Source organism: Phoenix dactylifera, chromosome 4 (genome assembly GCF_009389715.1).
Source record: "Phoenix dactylifera cultivar Barhee BC4 chromosome 4, palm_55x_up_171113_PBpolish2nd_filt_p, whole genome shotgun sequence".
Classification (NCBI taxonomy): Eukaryota; Viridiplantae; Streptophyta; class Magnoliopsida; order Arecales; family Arecaceae; genus Phoenix; species Phoenix dactylifera.
In genome coordinates, this window is record NC_052395.1 from 24,276,675 (window position 1) to 24,292,899 (window position 16,225).

General features: G+C 42.1%; 1 protein-coding gene across 4 annotated transcripts in view; it reads left to right on the forward strand.

The window, feature by feature from the left end:
- The first annotated feature begins 12,940 nt into the window (after positions 1-12,940).
- The window catches only part of LOC103716828 (tyrosyl-DNA phosphodiesterase 1), a 58,910-nt gene continuing 55,625 nt past the window's right edge, over positions 12,941-16,225 (forward strand). For all 4 annotated transcript variants that reach the window (XM_039125921.1, XM_039125920.1, XM_039125922.1 and 1 more), the window contains exons 1-2: positions 12,941-13,200; positions 15,900-16,085. In XM_039125921.1, coding sequence (XP_038981849.1) covers positions 13,186-13,200; positions 15,900-16,085 — 201 coding nt within the window. In that variant the 5' untranslated portion in view covers positions 12,941-13,185. The remainder of the gene's footprint in view (positions 13,201-15,899; positions 16,086-16,225) is intronic.

Here is a 16,225-nt window from a genome sequence, read left to right on the forward strand (position 1 = left end):
AGTTTTTATATTATTTATTAATACAAGACCCTTCTATGGTTACAAATGTCAGTAATCTCACTGACATGGATCTCGGTGATGTAGTGCATGTACTGTAAACTTTGTACCCTCATGTGATTAAAACATACCAAGTTCATCATTAGTTCACTTTATGGTCTTAAATAAAATCCCTTTATGCTTTCAAATGAAAGATGCTGCAATTACAACAATTTTAAGCTTATGTCACAATTTCACCTTTATGTATCAAGACAAATCATATATCAATTATAACATAAGCAAGAATTTTATGTTTAAGCAACACCTTTATGCTTAAGACTTTCATTTAAACAATATTTACAAATAGCCATATGTGCACAAATGTAAATGTGATATTCCATATAAAAATAATAGAAAAGATACTTATGACATCCAAATAATGTTTGACAAAATAATGCTCCAACTAACCAAGTACATTAAAAGATTCCAATAGGCCTATATTTTTCACATGTTTAACAAATACATTGAATCTAAGTCCTTTGGTTAATGGATTCACCAGCACTACATCGGTTTCTATGTGCTCAGTAACAACATCTCCCTTTTTTTGACCAAATCTTTGAATGCGAGATACTTTATCTCTATATGTTTAGAGGCACTAGAATTCTTATTGTTTTTTATTTTTTGCTAAGACGGATGCATCATATAGACCGAGTGCGGATACAACTAAAAAAGTCAAAAAATAATACTTCTCAAAGGGCACCAGGCAACTCCCTCTCCTCTAGCCAAATAGTGTCATCAGAGTGGTTAGTCACATATGAAGCCACCCAATTCATTGCCCTATTGGCCTCATGGTATACATGCTTCGCATGGAAGGCTAACCCATCATAGGCTATAGCCCGAATATCTCTAAGCAGAGGGTGAAAGTCGCCCACACCGCCCTCGTTCTGCTAGATCCAGCCAATAACTGTCGCCGAGTCTCCTTCTAGCATAACAACCCTAGCCCGCAGAGTCCGCCAGGCATACTTCATGCTAGCCCAAGCTGCCCTCAACTTAGCCCCCAGATCGAGGTATCAAAAATATGGCAACCACCAGTTGCAACCACCCTAGAGTCTGGCCCTCTGATAATAAAGCTGACTCCGCCCCTCCTACCACCATCTAGCACAAATCCGTTGAAATTAATCTTGAGAAAACTCGGGGGTGGAGGCTCTCAGGTGAAAAACACCGTAGGAGATGCTTTACGAGCAGAAGCAAAGCTCCAAATGTCTCGAGTTGTCAAAGGTTCGTCCAACAGATATGACTGTGCAATCTCAGCCGCCTGAAGCTGGGCCTGCTCGATAATGACCCGCGGTAGGGGGCAGCCCTCGCCAAAGGTCCAGGCATTCTAGGACAACCAAATATGATAAGCTATATATGTAGCCTCAATAGCCACCTGTCGGGTCCGTGGGGCAGAAGCCCACCGTCTGGTAGCTTGCAGGACGGACGCCGAGTGATACCAAATCTCTAGTGGAGTCGCAGCAAGCTCCTAGATCCTCCTAGCATGCTGGCACTAGAACAGAGAGTGGTCCATCGACTCATCCACCTGGCAATTGGAGCAATGGGGGGGGGAAGGAATGCCTAGACCCCTCCTACCCAGCGCCAGTCTCGTCGGTAGCCGGCCTCGTGCGACCTTCCAGAGGAATAAGGCGACCCTTGGTTGCAGTCCAAACCGCCAAATTCAGGCGTAATCCCCCGTGGGTGCTGCTCACTAAAGAGAGTGCTAAAGATATCGCCCACCCTAACCCTAGACCTACAGGTCGTGCTCCAAACCCTCACATCAAGGCTGGTGGATCTCGAAACTAGCATAGATCGGATCCTCTCTGCGAGCTAGGCTTCGAACAACTAGTCGATCTAGGCAGTGCCCCACCCTCCGCCCTTTAGAAGAAGAAGATTGCAGAATTGTAACTCGCCCGGGACCTCCACATTAACTAGATTTAGCCACCGCCTCACCAGCAGTGAGTCCACCCAGGGGTCATCCACCACATCAATACTCTGCCCATTGTCGATCAGCCATCTGCAATTGGATGAAGCTATCAGCACATACCAGCTAATCTCCCACCAAATAGGGGAACACCTGCGGCCCCTAGAGGAAGGCTCGCCCATCCGTGCAGGCCCGTATCGAGCAGCCATCACTTGGCTCCAAAGGCACTGCGGCTCTAAGACAAATTTAGCTGTATGTCAGGCGATCAGGGCCTCTCTTCTACCCAGTAGAGACTGCACTAAACCCACCAACTCGAGTAGGCTGGTAAATCGCCTCCCATGCCACAAGATGCACTCTATGGCCACCTCCAAGCAAACCCCACAGAAACTCCCTCAAGAACCGCTCGATCCTCGTCAGCACTATCTTCGAGACCACAGTGTTAGACATAAGGTAGACCGGCATAGAGCACAAGACAACTCTAATTAGGGTCACCTTGCCCCTCATGGATAGCAAAGTAGCCCTCCAGCCCTCCATTCGATCTTGTATACGCTAGACCACCCCGAGGCACTTGGACACCCACAGCCTCCTCCCAAGATCGGATTTCCCAAATATCTCCAAGGTCCCTCCTGCTCCTTCATGCCAAACAACCTTCTAATCTCCTGCTGCACATGCAACTCTATACTCGGACTGAAACATATGGTGGATTTGTAAAAATTCACCCTCTAACCAAATGCCTCGTAGTAGTCTTCCAGAAGCCCTTTGAGGGTCCGAGCCTCCCTTATCATGGCTCTGGCCAGCAGGAGACAATCATCTACAAATAGAAGATGAGAGATTGGTCGAGCTCCGAGGGCTAAAATATATGTCTCCAGCTCCCAACTCTGATAGGCGGCCTGCAAAGCACGGGATAAGACATCAACACAAATAATAAATAGATATGGAGACAAGGAACAACCCTAGCGCAGCCCAATAGACGACCAGAAGAAAGGTGATAGCGAGTCATTCACTAGGATCAAGAAGGATGGCCCCTGCACACAGCCCAACACCCAGGCAATCCACGTCTCATGAAAACTAAAGCTCTCCAGTGCCTGCCTAAGAAAGCACCATCAGACTCTATCGTAGGCTCTCTCCATGTCAAGTTTTATGGCCATATAGCACCGCGGCCTCAAAGCTTGCTGCAGATCCCACATCATTTTATCGGCAATCATAATATTATCGAAGATGCTCCGCGCTCCGCGCTCCAACAAAAGCTCCTGCTCCTGACAAATGAAATCCGACAGCAAGGGCTTCGGTCTGCCAACCAAAACTTTCGCCACCACCTTGTAAAGGGTGGTGCACAAACTGATAAGCTTATAATGGCTAGGCTCTGCCGCATCGCACCACTTCAGAATCAAGGTAATAGAGGTGGCTTTTCAGTCATCCACCATAACTGCCGTGCTGAAAAATAATTGGATTGCCCTTCCAACTATACTCCAGTATCTCTTGAAGAAGAAAAGGGAGAACTGTCAGACTCTGGGGCTTTGTTCTCCCCCAAGGCCCAAACTGCCCTCTTGATCTCGTCCTCAGACACTGCCTCAACCAAAGCTGCATTCTCCAACGGCCCCACCTCGGTGGTCGGCTACCAGAAGTGGGTGACGCCCTCAACTCCCCCATCCTCTATCCATTGGGATTTGAAGAAGTCAGTCAGCTCCCGTTTGATCAAGCTCTCCTCCTCTAGACGATGCCCTCCCCCATCTCTCAAGATTCGTATTATACTCCTCTGTCTCTTGATGATAGTCGACCGGTGGAAGAAGTGAGTATTCCTATCGCCCCCCTTCATCCACTGAATTCAGAACTTTTGTTTCTAGAAAACCTCCTGCTGCCTCAAAAGGGAGTGGTGCATGGCGAGCAGCTGCCTCAGAGAGCACATATCAGCCTCCAGCAACCCACCCAATCGGTCCTCCCTCTCTTGGAGCTACGCAATGGATGCCTCCACCTCCTCCAACCTCCTAAAGATGTCTCCTATTGCCACACGATTCCATCTGCGAAGCCTGCGTTTGGTAAGCCTCATCTTATGCAAGACCCTCTCCATGGCGTCTCGCTGAACCGAATCGCCCAAGCCTCCCTAACTATATCCCACGACTGGGGCATGACAACCACAGTTTCTCGAACCAGAAGGAGGGATGGTGGCCCAATCGTGCGGCTATGGAAATCAATAGTGGATATTGATCAGAGGCAATCCGAGCAAGATGACACACCTGGTAGGCCGAAAACCACTGAATCCAGCGCGGTGAAGCAACCGCCCTATCAATGTTCACATATATACCACAAAAAACTCAAGGAGCTTCATTAGGTTCAGAGATTACCAACATCACTTGTCGGAAGCAGTTGCGGAACACATCCACACTTGCCACTCCCTGCTTCCATAGCAACTGGATGCTTCCCGACAACCCCTGAGATTCCACTGCAAAGAATTCTCAGGCAGCCCCAGGCGTTCTGAGTTCAATGAAGACTACGCCCTGACAACCGCATCTCGCATAGGAAGCATATGTCCGGGTCGTGCACCTGGACCAGTCTTCTAAATGAGGATTTGAATGAGGGCTTTGCCACCTCCTATAGTTCCAAGCTAGGATCTTCATTCCCTTTCAGTTTGCTGAATGGGCCCCTGCGCACCCTCGTCGTGGGCCCTATCTGACATCGTCACCATTGGGACCGGCCCCTGCCCGCCGCTGGTGCCCTCGGCAGGGCCCGGGCCGTCCCCCATCAACACCGTCTTGGCATTATACCACGTGTTAGGCCTGCACTTTTGCACTTTGTCCACCATCATTGTAGGTTGGGTCGGCCCATCAACACCCACCATGCCACCATCATGGCCGTCCTCTTCCCCAAACATGGCATCATTGATCTTCCTCATGGCCGCATAGTGGTCCGCTCACCCGACTGCCCAGAGCTACCTAGGCCGGTTGGCCACCGATGCCTTGCCCCTAGCCGATACCCTAGACGCCTCAATCAATGGCCCAAAACATAGAGGTGTCGCGTCGATGCCCCCAAGAGTGTCGTCGCCCGTGCCCCCGTCACTAGCGGATTGCCCGAGAGTTAGTCCCCCCCCCGGCGGCTGGGCAGGGGGTCACCGTGCCCTGTGCCTCCCTGGCCGGGAGTGGCACTGGCGCGATCGCCGAAGAGGATTGGCCCTCTCGTAGCCAAGGGATTGGGCTCGACCCTGGGACCAAGTTAGGCCTGATCCGACAATCCCCCTCCTTGGACCCGCCTATGCCCCCGGGCTAGCCTACAGCAAATAGGCCCACATCCGCAATGGTCGGCCTCACTAGGGATTTGGCCTGTTTATTGGATGGGCCAGCATCCACCATGTAGACTTCTGGGCCGGCCTGCCCTACAGCTGGCCCATCTCCATCAGCATCCCCCGTTGAGTCACTAAGGGCTGAGAGGGGGTCAAAGGCCGACTCGACTCGATCGCCCCCAACCACTGAGCTTGACCCAAACCCCAGCTCTTCCTCACTGGCGGGCCTTCTTTGGGCAGGGACCAGTGCCTGGCCACCTTCGCTGGCTTCTGCCACTCGTCGGAGTCAGTCGGCGAACCGGGAAGGCTCGGCCGGTTAGGCAGCGAGGGCGGCTTCGAAGAAGACAACTCAAGCGTCGATTCAGTCATCTTCCTCGGCCGAGGCGGGCCCATTGCCTCCCATGGCGGCCAGATATGGGTGGCCATAAGCCATGGCCTGAAGGTTGGCCACCCAGAATCTTCATCAAAGCTAGTGCCCGACGCTCCTCAGAGGCCGCCCGACATGATTGCCATTGGTGCTCGGTCCGACCCTCATCCTCCATAGCTGGCGGTGGAAAGGTGTAGGAGATCTTCGTGTGCCCGATCCGCTTGCAACGGTAGCAAATTCTAGGCATATCTTCGTAGACGAAGAGTTGCCAGAGCACCTTCGTCATCCTATGGATCAAGACGCGAGGCAACAAAGGAGCGGTGGCATCGATGACCACCCACACCCTTGCAAACCCCATCACCCTCTGTTCCTAAGTGAACCTATCCATAGTGATTGGCTGGCCCACCGCCACTACGATCTGTAGCACTATCTCGCTCGACCAGTACTCCACTGGGTGGTGCGACAGGCAGAGCTAGACAACCACCATCTTGACGACATCCTTTTCCATCACGAAATTAGAAGCCCAAGGCTCCATGGCGAGCAACTAGCCCGCCACCACCCACGGGCTGCCTGCTAGCACCCGATCTCTGTCTGCCAGCGACTTGAAGTAGAGAGCTAGGTGATCATTGGCGAGCGGCATCGCCACCACCTCGGCCTCCGTCTTTACCCGTGCTGTGACGTCCTTCGCTACCCATTCCACCGGCACCCGGCAGCCCAAGCTTCGGACCACCACCACCCAGTCCACCCATTCCCGATGAGAAGCTTTGATCGGCTCTTCCGGCAACTCAAGGACCACCGAGAAGAGGCACTGGAGCTTCTCCACCTCGGCCTCAGGCATAGAGTAAGTATTCCAGCCGCCTCGGACTCAGTCGGTTGCTCGACCCCTCCCCCCCGAGCCGGCGAAACCCGACTCCCCCCTTTTGCGACGTCACCAGGAACCCTCTCCAGTTTCAATCTCTCCGCCATGGCTGAACTTGCACGAAGCTTCAAGCATTCACCGGTGTGAACTGGCTGTTAAAAAATTCTTATTGTTCTTTGAAGAGAATATAGCTGCACTAATGTCACAATAAATCCTAAGTGGTTTCAAAATGCAATCAACAATCATAAGTCTTGAGATAAAATTTTTTAACCAAACAACATGAGTTGTAGCTCTGTAACATGACATAAACTCTATATGCATAGTAAAAGATGCCACAGGAGTATATTTTGTACTTTTCAAGGAAATAGCTTCTCCAGTTATCATAAATATATAATCGGAAGTGGATTTCATATCCCCCACGCAACTAGTAAAATCAGAATCACAATATCCAATTATCTTAAGATTATCAAACCTTCTATATGCTAGCATAAAATATTTAGTTTTTTATAAATTTCTTATAATATTCTTAGCTGTCTTCCAATGCTCCATATCTGAATTTGCCACATATATGCTAAGTATACTAACAACATTAGAATAAGGCATTTTTCATGGATACTCTTTCTACATCATTCTTAGGACACTGACTTTTACTGAATTTTTTCTCCTTTGACCATAGGTACATCGTTAGGTTTGCAATTATGTATACCAAATTTACTCATTACATGGTCAATGTATGCTCTCTGAGACAACCCCAACACACTATGGGCTCTATCCCTATGAATCTCAATACCAAAAGTACAAATGAAGCTTCTCCAAGATCTTTCATATCAAAGACCTTAGATAGCATATATTTAGTCTCATGCAATTAATAATCCAAAGTCATTACTAGTAAGCAAAACATCATCCATGTGTAAGACAAGAAAGATAAATTTACTTCTACTGACCTTAAGGTATATGCAGCAATCTACTTTATTTTCCATAAATCCAAGAGAACTCATAGTGTCATCAAGCTTAAGATACCATTGTCTTGATGTTTGCTTAAGATCATAAATGGATTTCTTAAGTTGCATACCATATGCTCCTTTCCACTTTCAACAAAGTCTTCTAGTTGACTCATGTAGAGTTCTTCATGAAGATCACCATTCAAAAAAGCTATCTTAATATCCATCCGACAAAGCTCTAGGTCAAAATGGGCTACTAGTGCCATAATTACTTTGAAATAATCGTTACAAGATACCAGAGAAAAAGTCTCATTGTAATCTATGCTCTCCTTTTGTGTGAACCCTTTTGCAACCAGTATGGCCTGCAGCGTTCAATATTACCATTAGAGTCTTTCTTGGTTTTAAAAACCATTTACACCTTACAAGCTTAAACCCCTCAAGTAATTGCACAAAATCTCATACTTCATTGCTAGCCATGGACTGCATCCATCATGCATAGCTTCAAGCCACTTGTTTGACTGGAACATGCAATAGTTTGATCATATGAGACCAGATTAACCTCATGACCAATGCTATAATTATCCTCACCTAAATAAACCACATAGTCATTAGGAATGGAAGGTCTCCTTTCTCTGAGTGATCTCTTTGTTGGTATTTCATTAATTAAATATGGAGGTGCTATAATCAGTTCAGCTGTCTGCTGTTGCTCTCCTATTGCCTCTTTGACGGAATGAAATATGACCTTTTCATGGACCATAGGAATAAGAACAATAAGCTATCTTTCCTTTGATGTCACATCTCTAGTATGAGAACATCTGCAATCTTCCATATCAGACGCTAGAAACCTAGCATGGATAGACTCAATAATCTTTGTACCTCTATCCAGGCAATAAAATTTGTATCCTTTAGAATTATCTAGATAGCCAATGCAATAACAACGAATGGTTTTAGGTCCAGACTTATTCTCTAATGGATTATAAATTTTGACCGCTCTAGGGTTTCTCCAAATTTGAAAGTGATTAATATTGGGCTTCCTTCCAACCCACAACTCAAAAGGGGTCTTAGGAACTGCCTTACTAGAAAGTCTTTTCAAGATTATATGGCATTCTTTAAGGCCTCACACTAAAGATATTATGATAAATTGCATTCACTCATCATGTTTCTAACTATATCCTTAAGAGCACGACTATGCCTCTTAGCCACACCATTTTGCTCAGGGGTTTCAGGCATAGTGTATTGACCCATTATTCCACACTCCTGCAAGTATTTGAAAAATGGTCCCATTTGTTGCCCAAATACACCTTGTCGACCATAATATTCACTACTACGACCAGATCTACCAGCCTACTTGTCTTCCCACTCTACTTTTCAACCTTAGTTTTAAATATTTTAAACTTATCAAATGATTTTTTTCCTTGAGAAGGTAGACACACCCATAGCAAGAAAAGTTATCAATTAAAGCAATGAAACATCTACTACCATAAATAGCAAGATCTAGTGGGTCTACTAATATATGTATGAATGAGTTCTAAAAGTTTATTGCTACATGTGGACTTCTTTCTTTTAGATTTGGTAAATTTTTCCCTAAGATAGTCACCATAAGTATGAAAATTACCATAGTCAAGCGAAGGCACAATTTCAACATCAATTAACATTTGATTCGTCTCTTTAGAAATGTGACGTAATTGCTTATGCCTCAACATAGAAGATTTATACTTAGTCAACTGCTTTTTAGAGACAATACCATCAACATGCATGTTTTTTTTCTTCTCTAGCTAACTCTTGTGCTTGAAAGATTCAAATTTCTTCTGACCCTTTTTTTACAGAAGAAGCACTCGAAAACTTTCTTAATAGCAGCTCGTGGGCCTCTAGAATTCTAATTTCCACTTTCAACATTGTGAGTTTGACCATCCATTTTGGAACCATTGCCCTTTTTTTATTGTGTGGGACTCTTAGGGTGCCACTGATACACCATATTAGCACTCTCACATTTTTTCTTAAGATATTTTTCTTCCTCTTGAACATAAACAGAATTCTGTTCATTTACATTTCATTTATCCCTCTGCACATTATATGTAGTTTTAAGCTGACTAAATTGCACGGTGCAATACTTTCTAGTTTCATGATGTAAGCCCTAATACCACCAATACCACCATATCTCATATTGATTAATTTATCCATTAACTCTCTAACTTTAACCTTATCAGATTCTACGTACCTCTTACTTATGGCATCAAAGAATTGTTTAGTGTCACTATTATAAAGTATAGCATCTAGAATTGAATCAAATATGGACCTCTTCATGATCATTAGGCTAAAACGATTTTCTCTCTCCCACTTTTCATAAGCAACCTTTTGTTCTAAAGTACTCCCACTAGTAACTTGAGATGAAAAATCATCCCTAAGTGCAATATCCGAATCCATCAAACTCAGTGCAAGATCAATGCCACCTTTTCATATTTTGTAGTTTGTTTCAATCAAAGTTTTAGTGGAACCATCAGTGTTATTCATAGTAAAGGTGCTAATTGCTGCACAACCTTTTGCATTTAATTAATGGACATATATGGATAAACAATATGCTTGAGAATATCTATTAGCATTACTTTAATGAGAGCTCTTGGTGCAATGCCACAAATTTTCTTTAAAAGAAAGTAGCCCACATGAGGTACCCCTCTCCAGTGTATAGTGGAATCAACTAGAAAAGCATCATTAGCTTTCGGAGGTCCATTTACTTTGGTAGAATGAATTTCTAGACCATGCACACTCACCTGTCAAAAAAAAATTCTATTTTAGAATTATAACACTCAATAAACTCTCTTTGGGAAGATGATCGTGTGTAATAATTCCTCAACGCATTTCAATCTCTTTCAAAATATCAAATAGGAGGATCCCACAAATTTCAGTGAATGGGTCACTTTGGTGGTCACCGTCCATTAAAATCAACAACCCTCTAAAAGAAAAAATGGTAATCAGCAAGCCATGCCATAAATCCATTCATTAATCCTGATGCGCCAATGACATTCAATTTATCAAAAATTAACATTACCCTCAATTCCTTAAAATAGCAAATAGAGAGATCTTGCAAATCTCAATGAATAGGGAATAAAATAGAGACAAACTAAGTATTTAGAGACCTTTTATGTAAACAAATTTCACAATAGGGAATAAAATGTAATTCATGGATGACACTTTTGTCAAATAATATACTCTTTAGGGGCTAAACTGCAAATCTTTTTTTCTTTTGCCAAGCAAATTCGGATTTTGAGTCGAAACCCAAAACCTGATTCTACTCTCCTCATCGTCTCCATCACAATTGGGTGCAGGAGGGCACCAAATTCGATGGCCCATCCTTGCCCAAACAAGCACCGACAGCCGCCGAAATCTTTTGATCGGAGGCCCGCCGCCTTCTCCCCGCAACTCCGACCGGCTATCAAGAGGAGAATAGTTAGTCCTTTTCTTCTTTTTTTTTCTTGAAAGCCGATGGGAAGGAGGAAAGGGAACCATGCGGCGGTGCAGCCACTCACCGGGTTCACCATCGGCCCATCCCAGGCAGCTGGCGGTGTCCTCTCCAACCACCCGATGGGAGGAAGAGGGCACAGTGGCGGGGAACGTGAGTGTTGTTGTCCCTTCTTCTTCTTCTTTTTATTCTCATTTTTTATTTCTTCCTTAGACCTCATTTTTGATTATTTTTTTTTAACTTGATTTCTTCTTCATTTGATTTGATCACTTATTTTGATTCTAATTTCTCACAAAATCCAGGCTCCGATACCAAATGTAGAAAATTTATGGACTACGTGCAGGAGATTAGAATACAAAAGAAATATCTAAATCCAATCAAAGAAAACTGAAGCGTACATTGAGAGTTTTCAGCGGTTATTGATGATTGCTGCAACAGCTGAAGAAGAAATCACAAAGATGGGGCAGATTTTTCTCTCATTCTTGATGTCTATCTTCTTAATGGGATAGGTGCCTTCTAGAAACGTAGAAACATTGATATCCTAAGATTTCTCTACAAGTAGATATATATAAAAGTGGAGTAGGAACTTAGCCTAATACTAATGTGTCCATCCAATACAGAGTCCACTAACTAAATCAGACATACACCAATATTCGCCATATCACATGACTATGACAATAGAGCCCAATAACCAAACAATCATAAATTAATTATGAACTTTTTAAATATTTGTTTGGACTGCAACTTAGTCCGTATTGCTTAATAAAAAAATTAAAATTAGTTCAAACCAATGAAAGTACATCTTTATAAAAAATTTCAACAAATGGTTGCTCTCTTAGTCTACCTTTTGAATCCATCTATGCCTCCAATACGCAAGTCAGCCTAGCAAAATCTATTCAAAGTACGTCAAGGAAAATAATGCCACGATGGGTTAGCCACAAGAAATAAAAGGCGAAAGTAGACATTCGATTTACCACGTGGTATTGCATAATCATAAAACAATCTCATAAGCCAATAAAATAGATTAGCTAACATCCAAGATGGTAGAATTGAACTAAATTTGGGACTACCAATGTGTCAATATAATGCCACTTCTACATGCGCAAAAGTTTTTGCTGCTTTTAATCTATGTCGACAATAACAATGATGATCACCTTCAATCAAATCTCAGGAACTTAGAGGTGTGAGGGAGACATTCCTCTGTGGCCTCCCTTTGGCTTGGCAAGGCCATACATTGTGCTGTGGCCAGGTGACTGATAGCCTGTCCTTCTTTGGGAAGTATAAAAGCAGAAAAGTGAACAAGATAAAGGAAAAATATACATCAAGATTATTTATTGAACATAAAATATAATCAAAATTATTATTATTATTGTAAGGAGGTTACATTAAACAGTCATAGTGTAGATGCATCCACTGGAATCCGAGAACAAAATGTCATGAAGTTGGATAAAAGTAGAGGAAAAATAGTCCTAGAGCATCGATCTCATTTGGTTGGCACGGTGGATACCATCACTATGATATAAAGAGGGGCATGGGAAGGTCTAACCTACTCCTGAGGGCAAATAACATAGTTTTGGAATCCCATAGAGGGGACTCAGAAAAGGTTATTAGTACATCTGGTCCATATTTTTTTAAAATACTTGTTTTGTTATTCTATTTTTTTTATTCTTATTTTTGTATATATGCCTACATCATCAATATCGCTAAAAAATTTACAATTTCAAATTAAAATGAATATAATATTTTTAATGGATAAATATGTAAAACGAAATATTTATAAGGCGGCTGCAAGACAAAAATAATTTCAAAATTTTATTTTATTTTTAATTAAAATAAATATGATTTTTATTAATGGCGTTAAAAAAATTATTATATTAGAGGTGTTTGTGCAAAAATAATGTTTTATGAAAATATTGAAATAAATACAAATTTAAAAAGGGCATTCTGTAAATTTAAATTTAGGAGGATATTTATGAAAAAAAACTTAGTAAATATTATAAGATCACGGCCGTCCATCTCAATTAGGAATTGCCAAGCTGGCACTGGTCCGTGTAACGGTACGCATCCGGGCTATAAAACCCCGCCTAAATTGCTTCGGGACGCTTTCCCGACTTCACCGGTGCCGCCCTTCTCCGTCCTATAAAAGGCCGCATCAGCTCTCCGAGCCGGGGAAACGGAAGCGAGCTAGGTTTCCCCTTCCCCTCGGGCGAGAGCTGGGGATCCTCTGTTTCGGCTGCAAAAGCTACGCCATTCCAAAAAAATTGAGGCTTCTTGTCCTCCGGATCTCTCCCGGAGGAGTTCGCCGATCCTTCAACGATCGTTAGGGTTTTAGGAAAGAACGCTTACTTTCCTACATGGCGGGGTCTCGGGTACTTCTTTTTCTCTTATATCTTGGCTAACCTTATCTGTTGCGAAGTTTTCTTGACGTTTATTCCCTTCAAATGTACCTAAAGATTGTCTCTTTTCCGCTTCTTTGAAAGATTTCGTTCATATTTCTTTCATGTTTCTTTCTTTCTTTTACATTTTCCTTTATTATTTAAGCTGTGATCTTTGGCTTCTCTGTTCCCTTGGAAAACCTTGTCTGAGTTTTCTTGACGTTGATTCCGTCCAACCGTACATTAAGATCGCCTCTTTTCCGCTTCGTTGAAGGATTTTGTTCGTATTTCTTTAATGTTTCTTTCTTTCTTTAACATTTTCCTTTATTATTAGCGCTGTGATCTTTTGCGCTCCCCTCCAAAAAAATAATAATCTTGACATGGAGTTCCTCAGATCAATCCTAAGGACTGCTTCCTTTTTTGGATGATTTCGCTTATGCATCTTTCATGCTCTTTTCTTTCTTTCGTTTTGCCTTTTCTTCCCCCTTAACGATAACATTTTTTTCAATCGCTGTGATCTCTTGCCTTCTTTTACGTTTTCCTTTATTACTTGCGCCGTGATCTTTTGCCCCCCGTTTTTTTTTCTTGACATTGAGATCCTCCGGTCAATCCTAAGGATTGCTTCTTTTTTTTAAAGATGATTTCGCTCATGTATCTTTCATGTTCTTTTCTTTCTTACATTTTGCCCTTTCTTTCCTCCTTAACGATATTTTTTTTTTAATCTCTGTGATCTTTCGCAATCTTTGACGTTTTCCTTTTTTACTGTGGTCTTTTGGCCCCCGTTTTTTTTTATTTTACCTAACATTGAGATCCTCCGATCAATCCTAAAGATTGCTTCTTCTTTGGATGATTTCGTTCACGGGTCGTTAATGTTCGTTTTTTTTTCCTTACGCTTTGAATTTTCTTTTTGGCCCCTTAATGACGACATTTTTTTTAATCCCTCTGATATTTTGCTACGAATGACATTAAGTACCTCGGATTAATCATAAAGATACCTTCTTTGTTTACTTTCTTGAATGATTTACTAATGTCTTTAATATGTTGATGATCTTTTAGGTACGTTGTATTTGGGGATATTTCAATATGCACAACAGAGAATATTCCCAAAAAAACTAGATTAACATCAAAACTTTCGGAGTAGTCCTAAAATTGGCTTCTTTTTTGAGTTATTGGAATGAGTTATTTGGATAATTTATACTAAAATCTTTCATAAATCCTACTGTAGAGATTTTTTAATCAAATGCCTTGATTTAATTTGGTCCAAAGCAATGTCCGTCGGACCAATGCACTGGTGGGCGCTGGTACCGGTTCCGACCGGTAGGGACCGGTATCAGAGGTTTGGCTTGGTTCATGCATCCAAAAGTCTTAAAAAAAATTGAAACTGGTACAGGCCAGTACCGATTTTTAACACCGAACCGGCTGGTACCGGTTCGGTACGGGCTGAACGGGCTGGTTTAGCATTCCTTGGTCCAAAGCAATTGATCCACACCTGGGCAACCGAGCTATGCTCCCATGGTTTATGGTTTCTTAAAATTTTGATTTATATAGTTGTCCTTAATTTAGGATTACATATTTGTGATGCAAATAAAGCTTCACTGGAAATTTTACTAGACATTATACCCATTAGGGAATGTCTTCTGTGCACATTCCTGGTGGATATCTCTCCCTGCTAGAGATGCCTGGACCAATCACAGATGATCAATGCTAGAATGAGAAGTAGTCATAAAAATTTTCTCAACTTGATGCATCATGCACTTAATTCCTAAAATTGACTGAAACAAAAAGGAAAAAAATCGGTGAATAAGATTAAATGTAGCTATAAAGATAACTATCCATGTACTAGACATCAAATTTTTTGTTTTGAAAAATTTTGGCGTTAAGGAACCCCCAATAGTTATAGGTATCATGCAAATATGCACTTCCAAATCAGGTTTTGTGGTAAATGTACAAATGAAATTTGTTATCGCAATGCACCTTTATAAGATAATATTTGCTCTAGCTATATTGTCAAAATCAGAATTTTTTGGAAATAATCAATCTGCAAATCCACAATATGCATGTGTTAGAGCTGAGTGTGCTGAGTTGGATATATATATATATATATATATATATATATATATATATATATATATATATATATATATATTGTATACTTACGATGTATATGAGATAAGTACATAAGTACTAGCAAAGATAATGAAGGCCCTGCTTGTGAGGTGATTAGATTTGTATGGAAGAATTAGGAAGATGATGCTGCGGAAACTATAGATGGAACTTGCAAAGAGGAGTTGAAAGTTGACCATCTGAAATAGTTGAAAGAAAAGTTTTTTTGCTTATAATCATATGTACTTGAAAAACATCATCGGCGGAATTGCGGAAAGGAACAAATGACATAAAAATGCTGTTTGCAGATATTTTCATTTAACCCAAGATTTACGGGTGCACCTTCAGTTCATCAGAATTTTGTGGATGCATGTGCATATATTCTTTTGATTATTCTTTTGATTATTACATTATGGATGCATGTAATTTTCATGTTAACTTTCTAACATATGCATTGTAATATATTCTGTCCCGTGCTTTATATGTATGCAAATGGTTGTTATATCCTACATGAGCTGAGGATGACTGATTTTTTGTTAAAGCGACCACGGATTAGGATCCTAAGAATATAATTCTTTTGATTGTTTTAGGTGAAGATTGGCCTCTTAATTCCCCTTCAAAAGAACCTTTTGGTAGATTACTCAGTCTCGAATATACCAATATTTCAAGGACGTAATATTATTGGCCGCAATAACCTTGCTATATCTGACAAGAGAGTTAGCCGCAAGCATGTCAGTTTGCATACAACAGTTGATGGCTCCGCTGAAGTTGTTGTGGTACGTCATCTATTTATGCAGTATATTAGCTTAAATTGCTTCTTTGCTTCTATGACTTGCAATGGGAAAAAATTGGCGGTCCAGCTACACTTAATAATTGTGACCTTGCTACAGGTTGTGATATGAGGCATATAATTTGT